We start from the raw sequence: 16020 nt of genomic DNA, 5'->3' as shown, positions 1-16020 counted from the left end.
AAAGATGGAAGTGTGCTCTCCTCAGAGATGTCTCACTTTAATAATGTGAGAAGGGGGCCTCGCATAGGGAGGGCTTAGACTGAAAGGATAATAGAAACACTTTTGTCATCTCTTCTTTTTTCTTTTGTCTTTTTTTTTTTTTCTTCTTTCTTGCAAAAATATGAATTTCAGCCTCGTCATTCCATCTCTCCTCTTCCTCTCTCTTAGCAGTGGCGGCATCACACGTCAAATTAGAAAGGGTAGTCTGTCATTCATCGTGTTGTCAAAACAGATCATTTGCCATCCTCATGGTATCTTTTGATATGCGTCCCATTATATACTGTAGCTCGTCAACATCAAGCATCACATTAACAAACATTTCCCTTCCTCAGTTTCAAAAGGCTCCCTCAGTCACTGCCACTGAGCTACTCTGTGACACAAAGAGGCAAGAGGGAAATTAGGTATGTCTGTTTCCTATTAATTACAATCCTGGGAAGTCTCCCATGGACACACTCGAGCCACTCTATTACGGAGAGAGGGGGGCGTTCGCTGATAAATTAATAATCCGGCTTGTCACCAGCCACAGATGAATAGCCCCTGGTGATTGATGCTGTTTTCTTTCATAGGGCAGGAATTTGATGTCAGAGCCAAATGTGTTATCAATGCCACGGGACCTTTTACAGACGCGCTGCGGAAAATGGATGATCAGAAGAACCCCGACATCTGTCAGCCCAGTGCTGGGGTGCACATCGTCATCCTGGGCTATTACAGGTAAGTAACGGCGGGCCCCTACATCTCTGTCACTGTCCCCCTGTATCACCTGCTACTTAGCGCTACTGTCTCATCAGTTCATTAGCCAGCGCCGGTAGAGTCTCCTCAGCCTCTGGCCACAACAACCAGGCACTGTCTGTTGGTACGGGTGGCTCAGAGCAGGTGCTTGGCGTCATGTAAACTAACAGTAAGATAAGATTTACATCTCCTGTGTGTAATTCAGTGGTCCAGCCTGATCAAACATAATTTCCTCTCGTGGAGGTTGCAACTCCGCTCTGATTGGATTCCTCTCCGCCTGGGCCCGAGCTGGGATTTCTGCTTTCTTGTTGATGCATGTTATTTGTGTTTGCAAGGGAGGAAGGCTACTCCAGTGACCCAGCCTTCCCCCTCAGCTATGCCTGTGTTAAATTGAGTCAGCGCCACGTGCATGTGTTTTAAACAGGACAATATGTGCACCCCGGGTTGAGGCTAGGGGAGCAGCGGCTGGAATTGAAACCAGCTGAATTAATCTCCTGGAAACAGCGCTGACAGGAGCCTGATTATGGGGTGTCCCTTCAACCAGCAGGGCCCGCTCGTGCCCTCCCCTCCCCAGCAGACCAAAGGTTAATGCAGTCTTCTTGTTTGTTCCCCTCCCTACCCCTGCTCCCTCACACACACACACACACACACACCTCCAGTCCCGTCAGCATCCTGTCACATCATCTTCTTACTGGGAAAGGATGCACAAACACACCCACACACAGCAAAACCATTCCCGTGGAGGAGGACATCAACTTCCACTACCCAACTACTTCAGCCAGGACATAGAAAGTGATTATCGCACTGGTTTTCACACTAACTCACCTGATTGTGACCTCTGTGTTGTCCAGCAGGTGTGTCCGATGACTGTGTGTCTGCAGTCAAACTCCCAGTACAGTGTTGGCACATGCAGCTGTGACGCTAAGGTATAACTAGCACAACAATGTCAACATAACATTTCTCCCAGGGAAAAAAAACCAAAATGAGTCATCACTGTGCACTTACACTCGCGGCACTATAGCCTGGACGTTTGAATTAGACCTAATTCATAACAGCCATTTATGATAATAAATATACGTCCAACAATCTCAACCCCCCCACCCCCCACCACCATTCACCCACCCACCCTCTCTGATTTACAAATAGCTGATAGAGCAAGCAGCTGACAGAAATAAATGAGCTAATCTGATGGCTGTGTAGGACTTCCACCAGATATTAATTCATCAGGAGGCCACAGAGTGCAGACAGATACAAATTCCTGCTTTAATTATGTATGGGAGCTGCGCTGGAAGCAGGAGACACCTCCACTACCAGGACTATTTCTCAGAGCAACTTTATGAACCCCTTTGATTCCGTCGTTATTTTGTTTTCCTTTAGACATAATACATGTCCCCATTGTTTTCCCCAAACACTCAAGACAAAATAGATTTTTCCCCCTTTATAGCAATGCTTTCACATGAGACATTTGATAATGAACAAGTGGAAAAATAACCTTTGCCACATGAAATTATATTGTTTTCGATTTGCAATTTTTATGAGGCCTTCCTGGAGCCTGTTTGATGTATTTTGTTCCCACTTGGAGCCTCAAATGGCCCTTGCCGACTGGCAGGCTTATCAAAACCCACGGAGGCTTTATTGAATGAGTGACCAGTGGGTATCTAAACAGAATGCAGGGCTATTGATTTTGGAGAAGTGGTCTAATTGTTTCTAGTAGACAAGGGCTTGTCCCGATTATTTGATTGATTAGCTTGATACTGGTCTGCCTCCTCGTCCTCCTCCCCTGGCCAGTTAATAGCACTGTAATCCCAATACACTGCTGTATTTCTAATCCATCATCATTATCATGGCTGTACTCAGCACAAGATTAGTCCATGAGATTTTTTTTTTTTTTTGCATTCCTCAATATTAGCTCTGCCTTCTATATGCTACAGGAAGAAAATGAGAAATAGTCGGCTGATACATACGATCCATTTGATGTCTTGTGAAATGCAGATTGTGAGACAGTTATAAACAGATTTAAACACGTGAGAGAAAGATGGAAAGAGATCAGGGGTGAAGTAAATAAGTACATTTGATGTTATTTTATACCTCTATTTAACTAAATTTCTGATTGAAATATTGTACTTTTTACTTTACTTTACTTACTAATTAATTTACAGATTAATACTTTACATAAAAAAAAAATATAAATTTGTAAATTGCAGTGTATTGTTATAGAATGAACCAGTGGTTCCCAACATGTTTGTCTTATTACCCTTTGCAAAAGGTAGTGTTTAGTTGGGGCCTCTTGTTACATTTCAGACATTTATGAGTTGTTTCCCCCATAAACTTCTCGGATGGTATAATTCAACGTAATCTCATACAACGGTTCGTATGATATTTTAGACTTCCTCGCTTTGATTTAGCGACTTTTGGAGATAGCATTATATTGCATGTTATTAACATGCATCAGCTTGTTATAGTAGCATGTAAGCATACTGACATTAACATTTAGCTCAAAGCACAGCTGTGACTACGTGCAGCCTCACAGAGCTGCTAGCTGCAAATCAACCAACTGCAGCAGTAAAATGCTTCTTACACATTGATGCATTAATAACAATTTAATATGTAAGGTATAATGTACAGCAAGCTGGTCACTGCTGTGAAAGAAAACCCGACATGGCGATGCGATGCCAAGCGGAGGGGTCTCTCATCGCCCTGAGGGGGTTTCTTTCACAACAATTACCCGCTAGCTGTGCATTATCCCGCTTATTACACCACTACTTACTTAAAGAATCAATAATTCAACACAAAAACGGTCCTCCAGAGACCGATATCAGATATGTGCCAATAGCAACGGTCTGTTATACATAGCAAAGGTTTGTTATACATAGCAACGGTCTGCTATAAAGAAATAACAGACCATAGAACGGCGTGATTGACCAATCAGAATCGAGTATTCAACAAAACCGTGTAATAAATAATAATATACCGCTAATTTTATTTTTTATACTTTTAATATATTTTGCCAATACAACATGTGTACTATTACTTTTGTAGAATTCTGAATGCAGAATGTAAAGGATCGGAGTGCTTCTTCCATCACTGTAAGACATAGAGAATAAGACAGAGAAAGGCTTGTTGGGGATGTGTCACAGTGGTTCTCCACTTCAAGCCTCAGACTACATCCGGCTTCAGGCAGTGTGGCCACGGATGGCAGGGTGACATGTGGCGTATGTCTGGGCGAGACCCTGGTAAAAGTCCCGTAGTCACAAAATGAGCAGAGAGAGCCTGAAGCCTGAGAAAGGAAGGGGACACGGAGGAGAGCGCGGGGGATACAAGTGTGAAGTGATGGAGCGAGAAGCCGTGACTGGCGGAGTCCACGCGGTCTCCGTCCTTGCCTGTGGTAGCGCCGGGGCCGGGGTCTTCACTCATTTGTCTAAGAACGTGGAAGGAATGGTATGGGGGAGTGTGAAGAAGGGTCACACCAGAGGGGTTTGTCACATTGTGTGGAGGTGACACCTCAGAAGACCTACTGGCCCCCCACAGTGGACAGCCAGCGTCTCCCCCAGTCCTCCCCTTAAGGGAAATGGGTCTCCGTGTCTTCTCACAGTCACACCAGAGTCTCTGCATGTCTAGCAGCAGATCTCGACTCTCCACTGACTGGACTGGCATGTTTAAAGACTCTCTTTGTTCACTTCCTGCAGCCTGATGTGGACTCTCTTTTCTGTTTTTGTGGTGAAATCTTTCCACATCACACAACAGCTCCATTCCCAAACCATGAGTCAGCCGAAAACAAAGGAGGCATCAGTGTCGCCGCTCACTCTGCCTCTGGAATTAAAGAATACTCAACTCAATATTTCCAGTCCAATCTTTTAGCCCTCGCATCCAAATCAACGCCTTCCCTTTGTTCACTGTGATCATTTCCATTAAACTTCTACAAGATGTGTTTTATTGTCTTCATCCAATAGGAGCTGTACGCTGTACTGACGTGTAAGCATTCAGGACAAGTGTTTTTTCACCCATCAAAATAATCAATTGGACTTTTGAATCCGTTGTGTCAGGTCTTCTAAGGTTAATACAGCTCAGGGGACATTGTTTATCATGCATAACTTTCATTTTGAACAACTATAAATGGGTATTGTCTTCATCTGCGTGCCTTTTATTGCCCATGTGAGGCCTTCTGCTCCACAGCTACTCTGCTGTCATAAATGTTTAAAAAATGCCCTTTGATAACGAGTTTGTCATTGTTTTATTCAGAAATATCAAGTAGCCCATTATAGTGGCAGGTATTTTTTCAATCGATACACAATAGCGTATTAATATTTAATTCTTTATATGTCACTACGATATAAGAAAGAGGGGATTGTTGAGAAGCAGCAGCTGGAGCTCGTTTATTTTCCTGCTGTAGCGGTGAAATAGAGAGAATAGACAACTGACTTGAGGGGTTTGTGCATGCACACAGACACGCACGCGTTGCACATGTCCTTCAGGATGTGTGTGTCTTCATACCGTAGGTGTCCACATGTTCATGCCTGTTCTTGCTGTCTTTGTCTAAGACAGGAGAGGTGATGTCTCGGAGTGTTTTTTGTCCTCTGGTCATAAAGCCGAACTCCAAGGACACTCTGTCAAACTGCAGGAACAACAATGTCGACAGTAGAACTGGTGTCTATCGAGTGTCTGTCCCACTATGTGTGTTAACACGTGATCAAATAGATTTGACCCGCTGCTTTTGTTTAAAATCTGGTAATTAATTATGTATTATTATTTTTTATATTTATACTATTAATAATATAAGGTCATTTCAGTGTAATTGCTGTGAATTTCAATCCTGAACTTTTAAAACACACCTAGTATTGGCTGAGAACGGGGCTTTTTTTTTTTATCTCGCTGCCTGCAGAGATTCTTGGTCAACTTCCAGGGCATTGACACAATTTTGGCTAACTCTAAACACAGTTCCCTACCCACCGAACTGGCTGAGACAGTGGTTTCCAAGTGCAGTCCTTGAGGAGGTTCCAGGGGGTCCCCAGCAAAAAAGAGGAATAACTATACCCACTATAATAACTATAATTCCATCCATAAGTAGCACAATGACAGAATATATGACTATTTTGGTCATGGGTTTCATACACTTTCTGTAATAAAAAATCGAAAAGCAAAAATCCTATCAGACGGGGGACCCGGGGAGGATTTTTGGCCAATTCAGCATGTTGAATCAGTGGCTACGCCCGTCGGTGAGAGAAATCACTCCGATAGAAGGCACACACAAAAGGCTTTTCTCATCGTTCATCCTCATCTCATGTGATCATTCCAATACACTGATATTTTAATAATGATATGGCCATCTGGAATGAATCTATGTGTTGAGCGAGACTGGTGTGAAAATGGTTAGCAGACGCCGCTTTGTTTCATGTACGTAACAACAACGGCTTGTATATCCGCCATCCTCGGTCTTCCGGTTTCTTTTTTTGAATGTGGAATTCAGACGAATACCGCCGTCTGCTGGTGTGGAGAGTAATTACATCTCACGCATACGGCGTGATAAGTACGAGGTAGTTGGCCGTCGCCTGTAGTCTTTGCGGTGTGTTCGGGTGCAACTTGCCGGCCAAAACAAAGGCGAAACGTGAGGCGACTCAACAGGCAGCCTTCGTCGCCGCTAGCTCTCTGATGTCAGGTTTTTGTGTCCCCAGCTGTAGACACAAAAACATGGGAAAAATATCGTCCAGATTGAAAAATACCGAAGTTACCCTTTAAGTAGTAACAGAGCCGGCTGTCATCCTGTACAGCCTCTCTGTCCTCCTGATAATACACACATATCACCAGGACAGTCCATGCCATGTTAGACTTCAAATGAACTGTACAATGACCTGCAAATGACAAGCACAGAGAGTTGCAGCCCCCCGCGACTTTGGTGTGAATGAGTTTTAACCCTTTGTTAGCGAGGAAGAGGGGAAGAAAGCATAATCTATGATCCCAATGTTTCTGGAATGTTTAAAAAGGTCAATATGCTGATATTTTTGACAGCGCTTGACCTTTTGTGAAAAAAGTAACAAAACCATTGGAATTGAAATAACTTCTTTGTTTAGTTCTGGCACATAATGTATCACAGTCAAAGCATGCTGTCTCCCCGCAGCATCTGCCCATGAGTGACTTGACTGTTAATCCGTCGTATTGATCTAATATCAAAAGGTGCTATTTAAATGCAGCATAACTCCCCAGGAGCCATGATCTGTCAGTAGGCTCTGTTTGGAGTCTGGCTGAATAACTAATGCCTGTTTTGTCTGTCGCTGTGTCCAGGTGGTCCAACATCTGGCTTCTACCTACAGAGTGGTCAGCAGGGCTCATATGACCTAAGAAAAGTAAGTCAGCTCATTTAAAAAGCAGCTTTCGAAAGCAGATGTCACAATAAAAAACAAAGCAACAAACGTGAGAAGAGCAAAAAATGACATTAGTAAAATATTAATCCAAAGAGAAAGAAACTTTAGAAGCCACAACCTCAGAAGACCTCAGACACCTACTGGCGATGCAGACAGTACTGTAGCTCTCTAATGTAGGAGGGTGCCTGACCACAGCATAGTTTGCTTAAATTAGATTCTGATTTTGATGGGAAGCCAGTGTAAAGTAATCAAGATCAGTGTCCAGAGACCTTTTTAGAAGACCTGGTCAAAAGCTTATGGATCACTTTAGAGCGATCCATGGATGTCTTGCTAAAGCAGGTGAAATGGTGGCCTGCTGCTGACACAGGACTTGGATCGAAACTTCCTTTCACAGACAGGGTGTCATATTGACACTGGCATCAGATTATGTATTGATAATATGAGTGATATGTGTGGCGAACCGTACAGCTGCTCTGAGGTCCTCTCTAGCCCCGTTTCTAGTGCAGGAACTTCATAACCTGTAACTTAACATGTAGCAATTGTCACAGTTTCTGTTTTTGTTTCCACTGTCCGCTTTGGGTACAAGTTCCTGTACCACAACTGTGTTCGCCTTCTAATGACATATATCTCAATTGTTTTGGTTTGTAAAACACAGTGGAAACCAGTGGGCAACTCCAGGTCTGAAAAGTGAAGCCAATGCAGGATGCCTTAAACTTGCATTCTTTCTAATAGCCAACAGGGGGCGACTCCTCTGGTTGCAAAAAGAAGTCAGATTGGAGAGAAGTCTATGAGAAAATTACCCTACTTCTCACTTGATTTATAACCTCAGTAAACATTGTGAACATGAGTTTATGGTTTTAATCACTAGTTTTAAGTCTCCTTAAAGTCTTCTTCGAGGGACAGAACCTCATTTCAAAAGCCTCACAGATTTGGTGCTAAACGAGAAATTGGGAGCATTGCTATTGCCTCTCAACAGCTCTCAACACAGCGATGGCTGACCCGATGGTTGACCGACGGTTCACAGCTAACGGTGCTAACAGTGCAAACGATGGCAACACTGCTGACAGAGCTAACAGTTTTAACCTTGGGGGTGGGGGGGACTGAAAGGTGGGCGCTACGCTTCCGCAATGGCATTATCAGCTGTAACCGCCGTACTGGCGATGTCAACAAAGCACAGAGAATCTCGCATTTCAACACACACAGAGGGAGAGTGACTTCATTCTCTGCTCAGGTAGACATTACACCTCTATATCTTTACATAGCAAATAGTTGTTTGCTGCTATATTAATGCTCTGGATATCGTATAGAGCACCTTTAAGAGTTGAAGTTATGGGAATCTCCAGGTTACATGTTGTTAAGTTCCTGCAGTGGGAACGGGGCTTATGTTTTAAAAGAGTATGTACACTATGCACTGCAGCCATTGTGGGAGACGCTGCTGGGCTTCCTGAGCATGCAGGCACTAGAGGAGGCTCTTCCTTGAATTGTGACGCTCATGGCGAGGCATGTGAAAGAAAGTGAGCAGACAAGTCAAGTTTCATATTCAAAACAAACACATTCAAACAGGCGAGACAAAAAAAGCAGTTTATCTGTCTTCTGTTTAGCTCACCGTACTTAACGTACATGTACAAATGTGTTCACAATGTGTACTGTTAGTGTGTCAAATTAAGCCTGACACCAGCTTGTGCATTACTGTCTATTTAGAATGGATCTTTTTGACAGCACCATTCACATCGGCAGTAATCCCAGTACAACCAGCTACTTCAATTCCACCGCTGCTATTCCCGCACATGCATTAGATTGACCTCACATTAACCCAGATACATTTGATCTTTAAGAGCCATAAATTGGCTTTTGTCATTACCATAGGTTAATTACTGAGATTTGCTCTGTACCGTTGCTACACTGAGATTGCAATAATAAGCAGCACACAAAAGCCATTCACACTGCCTGCGTGAGCACTAAATAGGCATTGTTTTGATCTTTCTATTCCTGTCGGGAGTTTTGTTTGTATTGGTCTATTATTAGCACCCTACCGAGCAGTACTTTTGATACAGTTTGATGCTGCTGGGCTTAGTTGAAACCTTGCCCTTCCTGTCATTCTCTCCTTAATAAGTCATCTGACGTGCAGCCCAGACCTGGATCTGATTGCTGTCCTTACATTCCTCACAGCACCTTTACGAGAAGGAAACTACTCTTTGTTTAAGAACTTTCTAGTATTTCATCAGACGTTTCACACCAATTTTTGTATAAATATTGTATAAGTATTATTAATTTTGATGCATCTTATTCGAAATAAACATTGATAAATTCCCAGATTGTTTAAAATGTAAACCTAAATTAATGGGCCCTATATGACGGTTCCCACAGAACCCCCCCCAGTGCTACAAATGCACTCACAGTACTGAAGCCATGTACAGTATGTTTGCATCTCAAATTGAACTATTACTATTCCGTTATCTATTAATCACACAGATTAATAAATAATGAAAATAATTGTTAGTTGCAGCCCTACTTCTGTTTTTTTTTATTATTATTATTTTGGATCATGCAAACAGTGGAAATTACAGTACATTATTTCTTCTTAGCTGTATTATGTCTGTTTCAACACATTATCATCCCAACACGTCACATTCGGACACTTTTTCAGACCCCTTGGCGTCACTTTTTGCTCGCAGTCAACACATGCTTAATGTGAATTAAACCGAAACACTTGCTTAGGATTAGCCTACAAAACCACTTATTTAGGTTTAGGAAAAAACAACACGGTTGGGCTTAAAACTACTACGTTTGTACAGTGAAAGTGACTTAATGCGAACACTGGACACTAATTAACAGCTGATTTTAAAAGTGAAAGTGAAAGTTAACGCACAGGACACAAACAGCAGTCTCCTGGATGAAAGCCTTTTGTTTGTTGGACCTATCCACCTCCCCTTCCGCCTGCCCGGTGTGTCTTTTCGCTCTTTAAACTCCGTCACCACAGCACTTTCTCTGAGCGTTTAATATTGACGTGGATGGGTTTACATTGTAGTTAATGGAAATCCCGGTGCGTCTCATACCGGCGCTAAAGGGTGCCTTGTGCGGCGGTATCGCACACGGACGGCTGTGACAAAGCCTCGGTATTTGATGCCCTGGGAATGAGAACGGTCTGTCTGTGTATGTCTACTGTGCTTTGATCTATTTAACATATTACAAATCACACAGGGAACTTGTCATTCAGTGCAAATACACTGTAATTGGTGATTGCACTGATTTAGAAGTCGGCTCTTCCTGATAGTCCTGACAGTACTCAACATGGAGTGTAAATGCATATTGTTTTTAGTCATAACAACTTGTATCTATCCATTAATCTGTGTAAACCTATGTTGAATTGTACCTTATGATATAATTCTGACTTTTACTCAAAGCTTTGATATAGCCGACTAAGTGCTTTGACTAAGTGACTAATACAAGAGTGACTGAAATGGCAAGCAAAAACGGATGCATCACTTCATAATTTAAAACTTCATTTTGATGGATATAGTGCTATATTGACCATGTACAGCATTTTTAACCCTTATACAGCCAACTCTGCTATCATACGAGCGTCCTGAGACGTCCAGTCACACTCGCAAGTTGTACATATGGGAATCTTTCTCATCTCTGCCAACCATCTCATATGTCATGAATGCAGCATAATCTACTGTATAATGGTCTAATGGTCTCTTAGGGCCGTTTACAGGTGCTCCTCGTTTCTCTTCTGACTAGTACATGAAAAGGTTCCATAAATTTTTTCAAAGAAATAAAAAGTTTGATCAGCGATGGATGTTCAAAAAATATAAGAGGTAAAGATCAGTGTGTGAGTGAACATGTTCGTATTTGATTATTACCTGTGGGCGTTGTTTCTCTGGTGTGCCTTTATGAGAAGTGGAGAGGTTTTAGATTTCTCTCCTTTCATAGAAGCCCTGTGTCGATGATCCTCTTTTAGCTCTGTAACCATGACACTCAGACTCTCCCAGGCTGACATGCAGGATCAGTAACAGCACTCCAGATGTTGACTGGAACAGCACATCCGTGTTGTTTTTCCCTGTGATTGTACCCCTAATGACATTTTTTGTCTCCCCACTGAACGCTTTGATTATGACCAAACCTGAGAAAGTTATGGAAATGATACAGCGCCTACTGCAATACGTATTCAAAAAGTATACAAATGTCATGACACCATAATGTTTCCTCCACCTCCAAGTTTACATAGACTTAGTGCAATACAGTCAAATACAGGGGATAAATTCAACTTTGACTCTGACAAAAATTGTTCATGAAATTTACACTGTGTGTCTCGAAAAAGTCATTAAAATGTCAGAACGCTGCGCTGTAGCATTGTTGTAAGAGTGTGCTTAAACAACTTTCACTGGAAACATTCAGTCAGTGGTGTTCCCAAGCCACTGGGGTATAACAAATAGGAGTATATTTTGGTCCTGTCATTAGTTAAAGCCAGTTCACCTCAGGTTGATAGGAAGAGTATGGATTACCTGTAAACAGCAATTCGGCTAGTGACAGGTCTCTCTAAGTGAACCCTGCTGCACTACTAATTGAGCTGTAGCGGGTTTGCTGTAGGGGCTTGTGTGGGAGTTTCTGTCAACACAATTTCTAAATTAAACACATTTCTGCAACAGCAAATACTGAAGACATATTCATAAGAAGTTTTCATCATTTCTGATATGAAATGCCTATATTATTCTGCATTTAACCTGCTCGGAGAGATTTTTTGGGGCTTTTTGAGATGCGCTCCACCAGGCAGCCTCTCATCTCATTTTCCCTTTTCCAGTTGTTGTCTCTGGAGTTTTCAACTATTGAGTTAGTTAGATCATTTGAGGTCGTCAGACAAACAATCGATAAGTTGTGTTTTCAGGGTTTATGTGAAAAGGCAGTCAGCAGTACTTGTAAATTCCTTGAAGCTCTCTGAAGTGAGAATGCCGTGGTTGTAAATGAGAGCAAAACAAAGTTCATGGTAATTACAGGCTTTAATGAAGATCAGTCCAAACTGACCATGTGATAGACACACCATACATCGGTGTTACCTTCACTGACCTCATCGAAATGTAGAGGAGAAAGTGAAGCACTTAAAATACACTTCAATCATCTTTTAAGCTACAATTATGATGCCCCATTTATAGTGAAGCTGTCTTGAGATCCTTTACGTGGCCACAGTGAAAGTTGAAGTGATGGCTGCTGAACCAAACCTGACCTGTTTATTAGAGGCTGCACAAACTTAAAGCTGCCATACTCAATATTTGTCTATTAACAACAGATGAAATTACAGTGAGTATGTGAAAGGTACCACCCATAGTGACTAACATACAGACAATTATCACCTAATTATGCAGGAGTTGGTGGAGAGCAAAACAGAGCTAAAAGTAAATATATGACTTGGGATTAAAATGCTATCTGGAAAAAAAAAGCACAATAATGCAAGGTGTAAATGCATGCAGAACAAATTAAGATCAGAATGTGATCTGATCAGCCAGACCACATTTGGAGGTGTTCAGGCTCACATTGGCTCTCAAATTCACCTAACTCGGCCTCTTCCTGCTAACTCAAGCATGAAGTAGTAGCAGCAGCTAGCAAGTGTTCTCTAGCAAAACTGATTTAGAAATGAAGGATGTCCATTCGTTGCATTGCTCACACCATGTCTCTTGACAAGTGTGCCACCCCTGCCTATCTAATCTGCATATTTTGATCTGATCACAGTGCGAACACAATTGAGATAATGAGAACACATTTTAATACCAAGTGTTTTTGAAATTTAAAAGGTTATAATATGTCAGTTGGGTTTACAGTTTGTTTTTCACTGCCCCCAAGTGGCCAAAAAATATATGCAGGTTTATTAAAAAAATAAACAAACAAGAACACAAACAACCTGATCCCTGCAATATATGAAACACATTTATTAATTTACTTTATTTAACTTTTTACAGGGAATGGTGGCTGAGGATTTACAACGACGGCTAGTTTACAGAAACAAAATAACAAGAACAGAGTCGATTTTATAAAATAGATAATTTGTCAGTCTTGGCAAAGACTGGAATATTATTTAAATATTGATTAATGTGCATCGTCTCTAACAGATACATACAAGTACAAAATGATGATTCACATAAACACATGGTTTATGCATTCAGGTAAAATAAAAAAGACAAAAATCATGTCATGAACTCTCACCTAGCCCAAGTGAAGGTGGTGATGGATTACATCACATTCAAGCAAAGGAAAGAAGCAGGTGTGAGACGTGCCGTGAACTAGACCCTGAATTAGCTGTCCACGCGCTGTAACAGTAGAACCTATATTAAGGATCACTTGAGAATTATATTTACAAGTTTTCACCTGTCATCACACAGGTTGCACGTTGAACTAGGAAAGTGGAGTTGTGCAGTGCCAGAGTATAACTCAAATTACTTTATTTCACTATTTACAGGCACAGACACGTATGTTGCGTATATTCCTGAAAATTATGAAATACAATTGTTGTTGTTGAATAATTTCACTTATGTGGTAAGAGATTTGCAATGACAGTATTTGTATAGTATTATTTAGGCATTTTGGACTATTTAGATTGATCCTAAAAAGTAGTTAATGTTGAAAATAATGTCAGGAAGAAACATAATTATCATTTCAAGACAGGAAGAGGAGCATACACAGTCCAAATATTACAAGATAACACAGATGCTCAACTCTGAAACCTGGTCTTTTTTTCCCAATGGACTTATTTTTTTAAACAGGAAGGCAATCCAGGCACTCGAAAATATCAAAAATATCAAAAAAAGTGGCAACAAGGAAGAGAATATATTAAAAAGCCTTTATTGTATGGCTAAATCATTTAAAAAAGCCAAATCATTTAAAAAGCCGACATCTTTGCTTGTTTTTGCCTAAAGGCTTAAATTCCAGTGTTCAGATAGATGAAGGGACAGTGCATGAAAAGAAAAAGTGGGGTACATTTTTAAAGGTTATTAAAGGTGCTCAATATGGAATTTAGAGCACATCTGGCTGAGCTGGCGGCCAGCAGCTAATGGTGCTAACAGTGCAAACAAAGGCAACAGAGATAACAGTGTTAACCTGGGAGGGAACTGGTTGGGTGGTGCTACGCTTCCATGGCGACGGCGTCGGTCGGGTCGACGTAATTAGTTGTAACTGCCGCATTAACGCAGTGCAGAGCGGCGGCTGTGAGCTAGTCAGTGGGGCACAACAGGGAGACTCACATGCACCAAAATGCACGCACAGCCCGGCCCGGCTATGTAAACAGAGCACGGAGAAGCTCGGATTACAACACACACAGAGGGAGAGCGACTTCATTCTCTGCTCAGGTAAACATTACTCCTCTATATCTCTACGTAGCAAATAGTTGTTTGCTGCTATATTAATGCTCTGAATTTCAAATTTAATACCTTTAAGAAATGAAGCATTCTCACTTCGCCTCCACACACACTTATCTTTCTCTCCTGCCGCTTCTCTTTACTGCACACACACACACACACACACACACACACGGTCTGTCCTGTCCTCCAGTGACACCGGCAGTCTTCTCCAGCTCGGTGACAATGATGAATGCAGAACATGAAACACATTAATGCAGCGGCTTCTGGTCAATGTCAGGCCTTTCTTCACTGTGTCAAGTTAAACAAACAAGATCAAGCAAAAAGCGAATGGTAATTGACCCTCCAGAGATAAGGCCCTCGCTATTGAAGCAGGAGGTCATGGGGATCTCAAGCCATCCTCAAGCCTCAGATTGACTCAACAATATCCTCCACTCACTGTCCAAATGGTCACGCTTTTATATAATGCTATAGGTTTCTCATTTCTCTTACAGAGTTGAATTATTAAGAGAAGGGACCCTGTGTTACATACTTGTGTCATCAGCCATAGGCTGTGATTGTAATAAGTGGATTCTACTTGTATGAGCTGTCAAAAGCCTTAGCGGTACAAGTGTCGAGGCTTCTGACATTTTGATGACACTTTCTAGTGAAATCTAAGTAATTAGGGGAGTTTTTGATTTTGAACTTCTGGTTTTCAATGATGAACCTACTCTATGTCCGTCAGTGTTACAAAGTATTGTGCTGATGCTCTGTAATTGGAAGTGGAGGAGGTTTAGCGCGTTGGGAAAGTGATGAATTTAAGGCCAACACGTCAGAGAATTTCATTTTATATTCCCTTTTTTATAATATAATAATTTTAGACCTCTAGACAAGTGGTTCTCATCCTTTTTCATAGCAAGGACCTCTAAATTGAGACACATTAGGTCCAGGACTCCCATTTGAAAAGTCTTTTTACTTCAGGGACTTCAATCTGAAAAGATTTTGGTTGTTAGATACAGCATACTTGCCATCCCTCCCAATTTTCCTGGGAGACTCACGTTTTTCATTGCTCTCCTCCGGTTTCCTCCCGGGGTCACAATTCTCCCGTATTTCTCCCGATTTAAGACAAATTTTCTCACCTTTTTTTTTCCTTTTCCTTATCTCAACCTGTTTCTGGTTCTGTACAGTGTGTATAAGCCCTACTGTTTTCACCCAAACGACAATAGAGCTACACCAATAATAACACTTATAATAACAATCAGAACCTGTCATGGCAAAAACAAGCACTTTTAATGGACGTAAATGATGGTGCAAGCTTGCCCCAATAGCACCATACTGCAGCCCGTGAACGGCTGCCGTCTACAGCGCACTCCCGTAATACTGAACCAAATTCAGAATTGTTGTCGCTATTAGTCAGCTAGACACAAAAAACATGGGAAAATAGGGTCCAGGTTGAAAAATATCAAAGTTACCCAATAAAGAGACAGGCTAAAACGGAGCATTTCAGACAGAGGGTGAATACAGAGAGACAGTATGAGAAAAATACTGGGTTTTTTTGTTTTTGTTTTACA

General features: G+C 41.6%; 1 protein-coding gene across 10 annotated transcripts in view; it reads left to right on the top strand.

The window, feature by feature from the left end:
- Positions 1–16020, top strand: part of LOC141782765 (glycerol-3-phosphate dehydrogenase, mitochondrial-like) — a 187457-nt gene that overhangs the window by 118989 nt on the left and 52448 nt on the right. For 5 of the 10 annotated variants that reach the window (XM_074659470.1, XM_074659466.1, XM_074659469.1 and 2 more), the window contains exons 8-10: positions 606–750; positions 1428–1560; positions 7045–7106. In XM_074659470.1, coding sequence (XP_074515571.1) covers positions 606–750; positions 1428–1557 — 275 coding nt within the window. In that variant the 3' untranslated portion in view covers positions 1558–1560; positions 7045–7106. The other 5 variants (XM_074659472.1, XM_074659474.1, XM_074659467.1 and 2 more) reach the window with 5 other exon arrangements.

Source organism: Sebastes fasciatus, chromosome 14, assembly GCF_043250625.1.
Source record: "Sebastes fasciatus isolate fSebFas1 chromosome 14, fSebFas1.pri, whole genome shotgun sequence".
Classification (NCBI taxonomy): Eukaryota; Metazoa; Chordata; class Actinopteri; order Perciformes; family Sebastidae; genus Sebastes; species Sebastes fasciatus.
The sequence above is the reverse complement of the archived record's forward strand: the minus strand, read 5'-3'. Positions and strand labels throughout refer to the sequence as shown.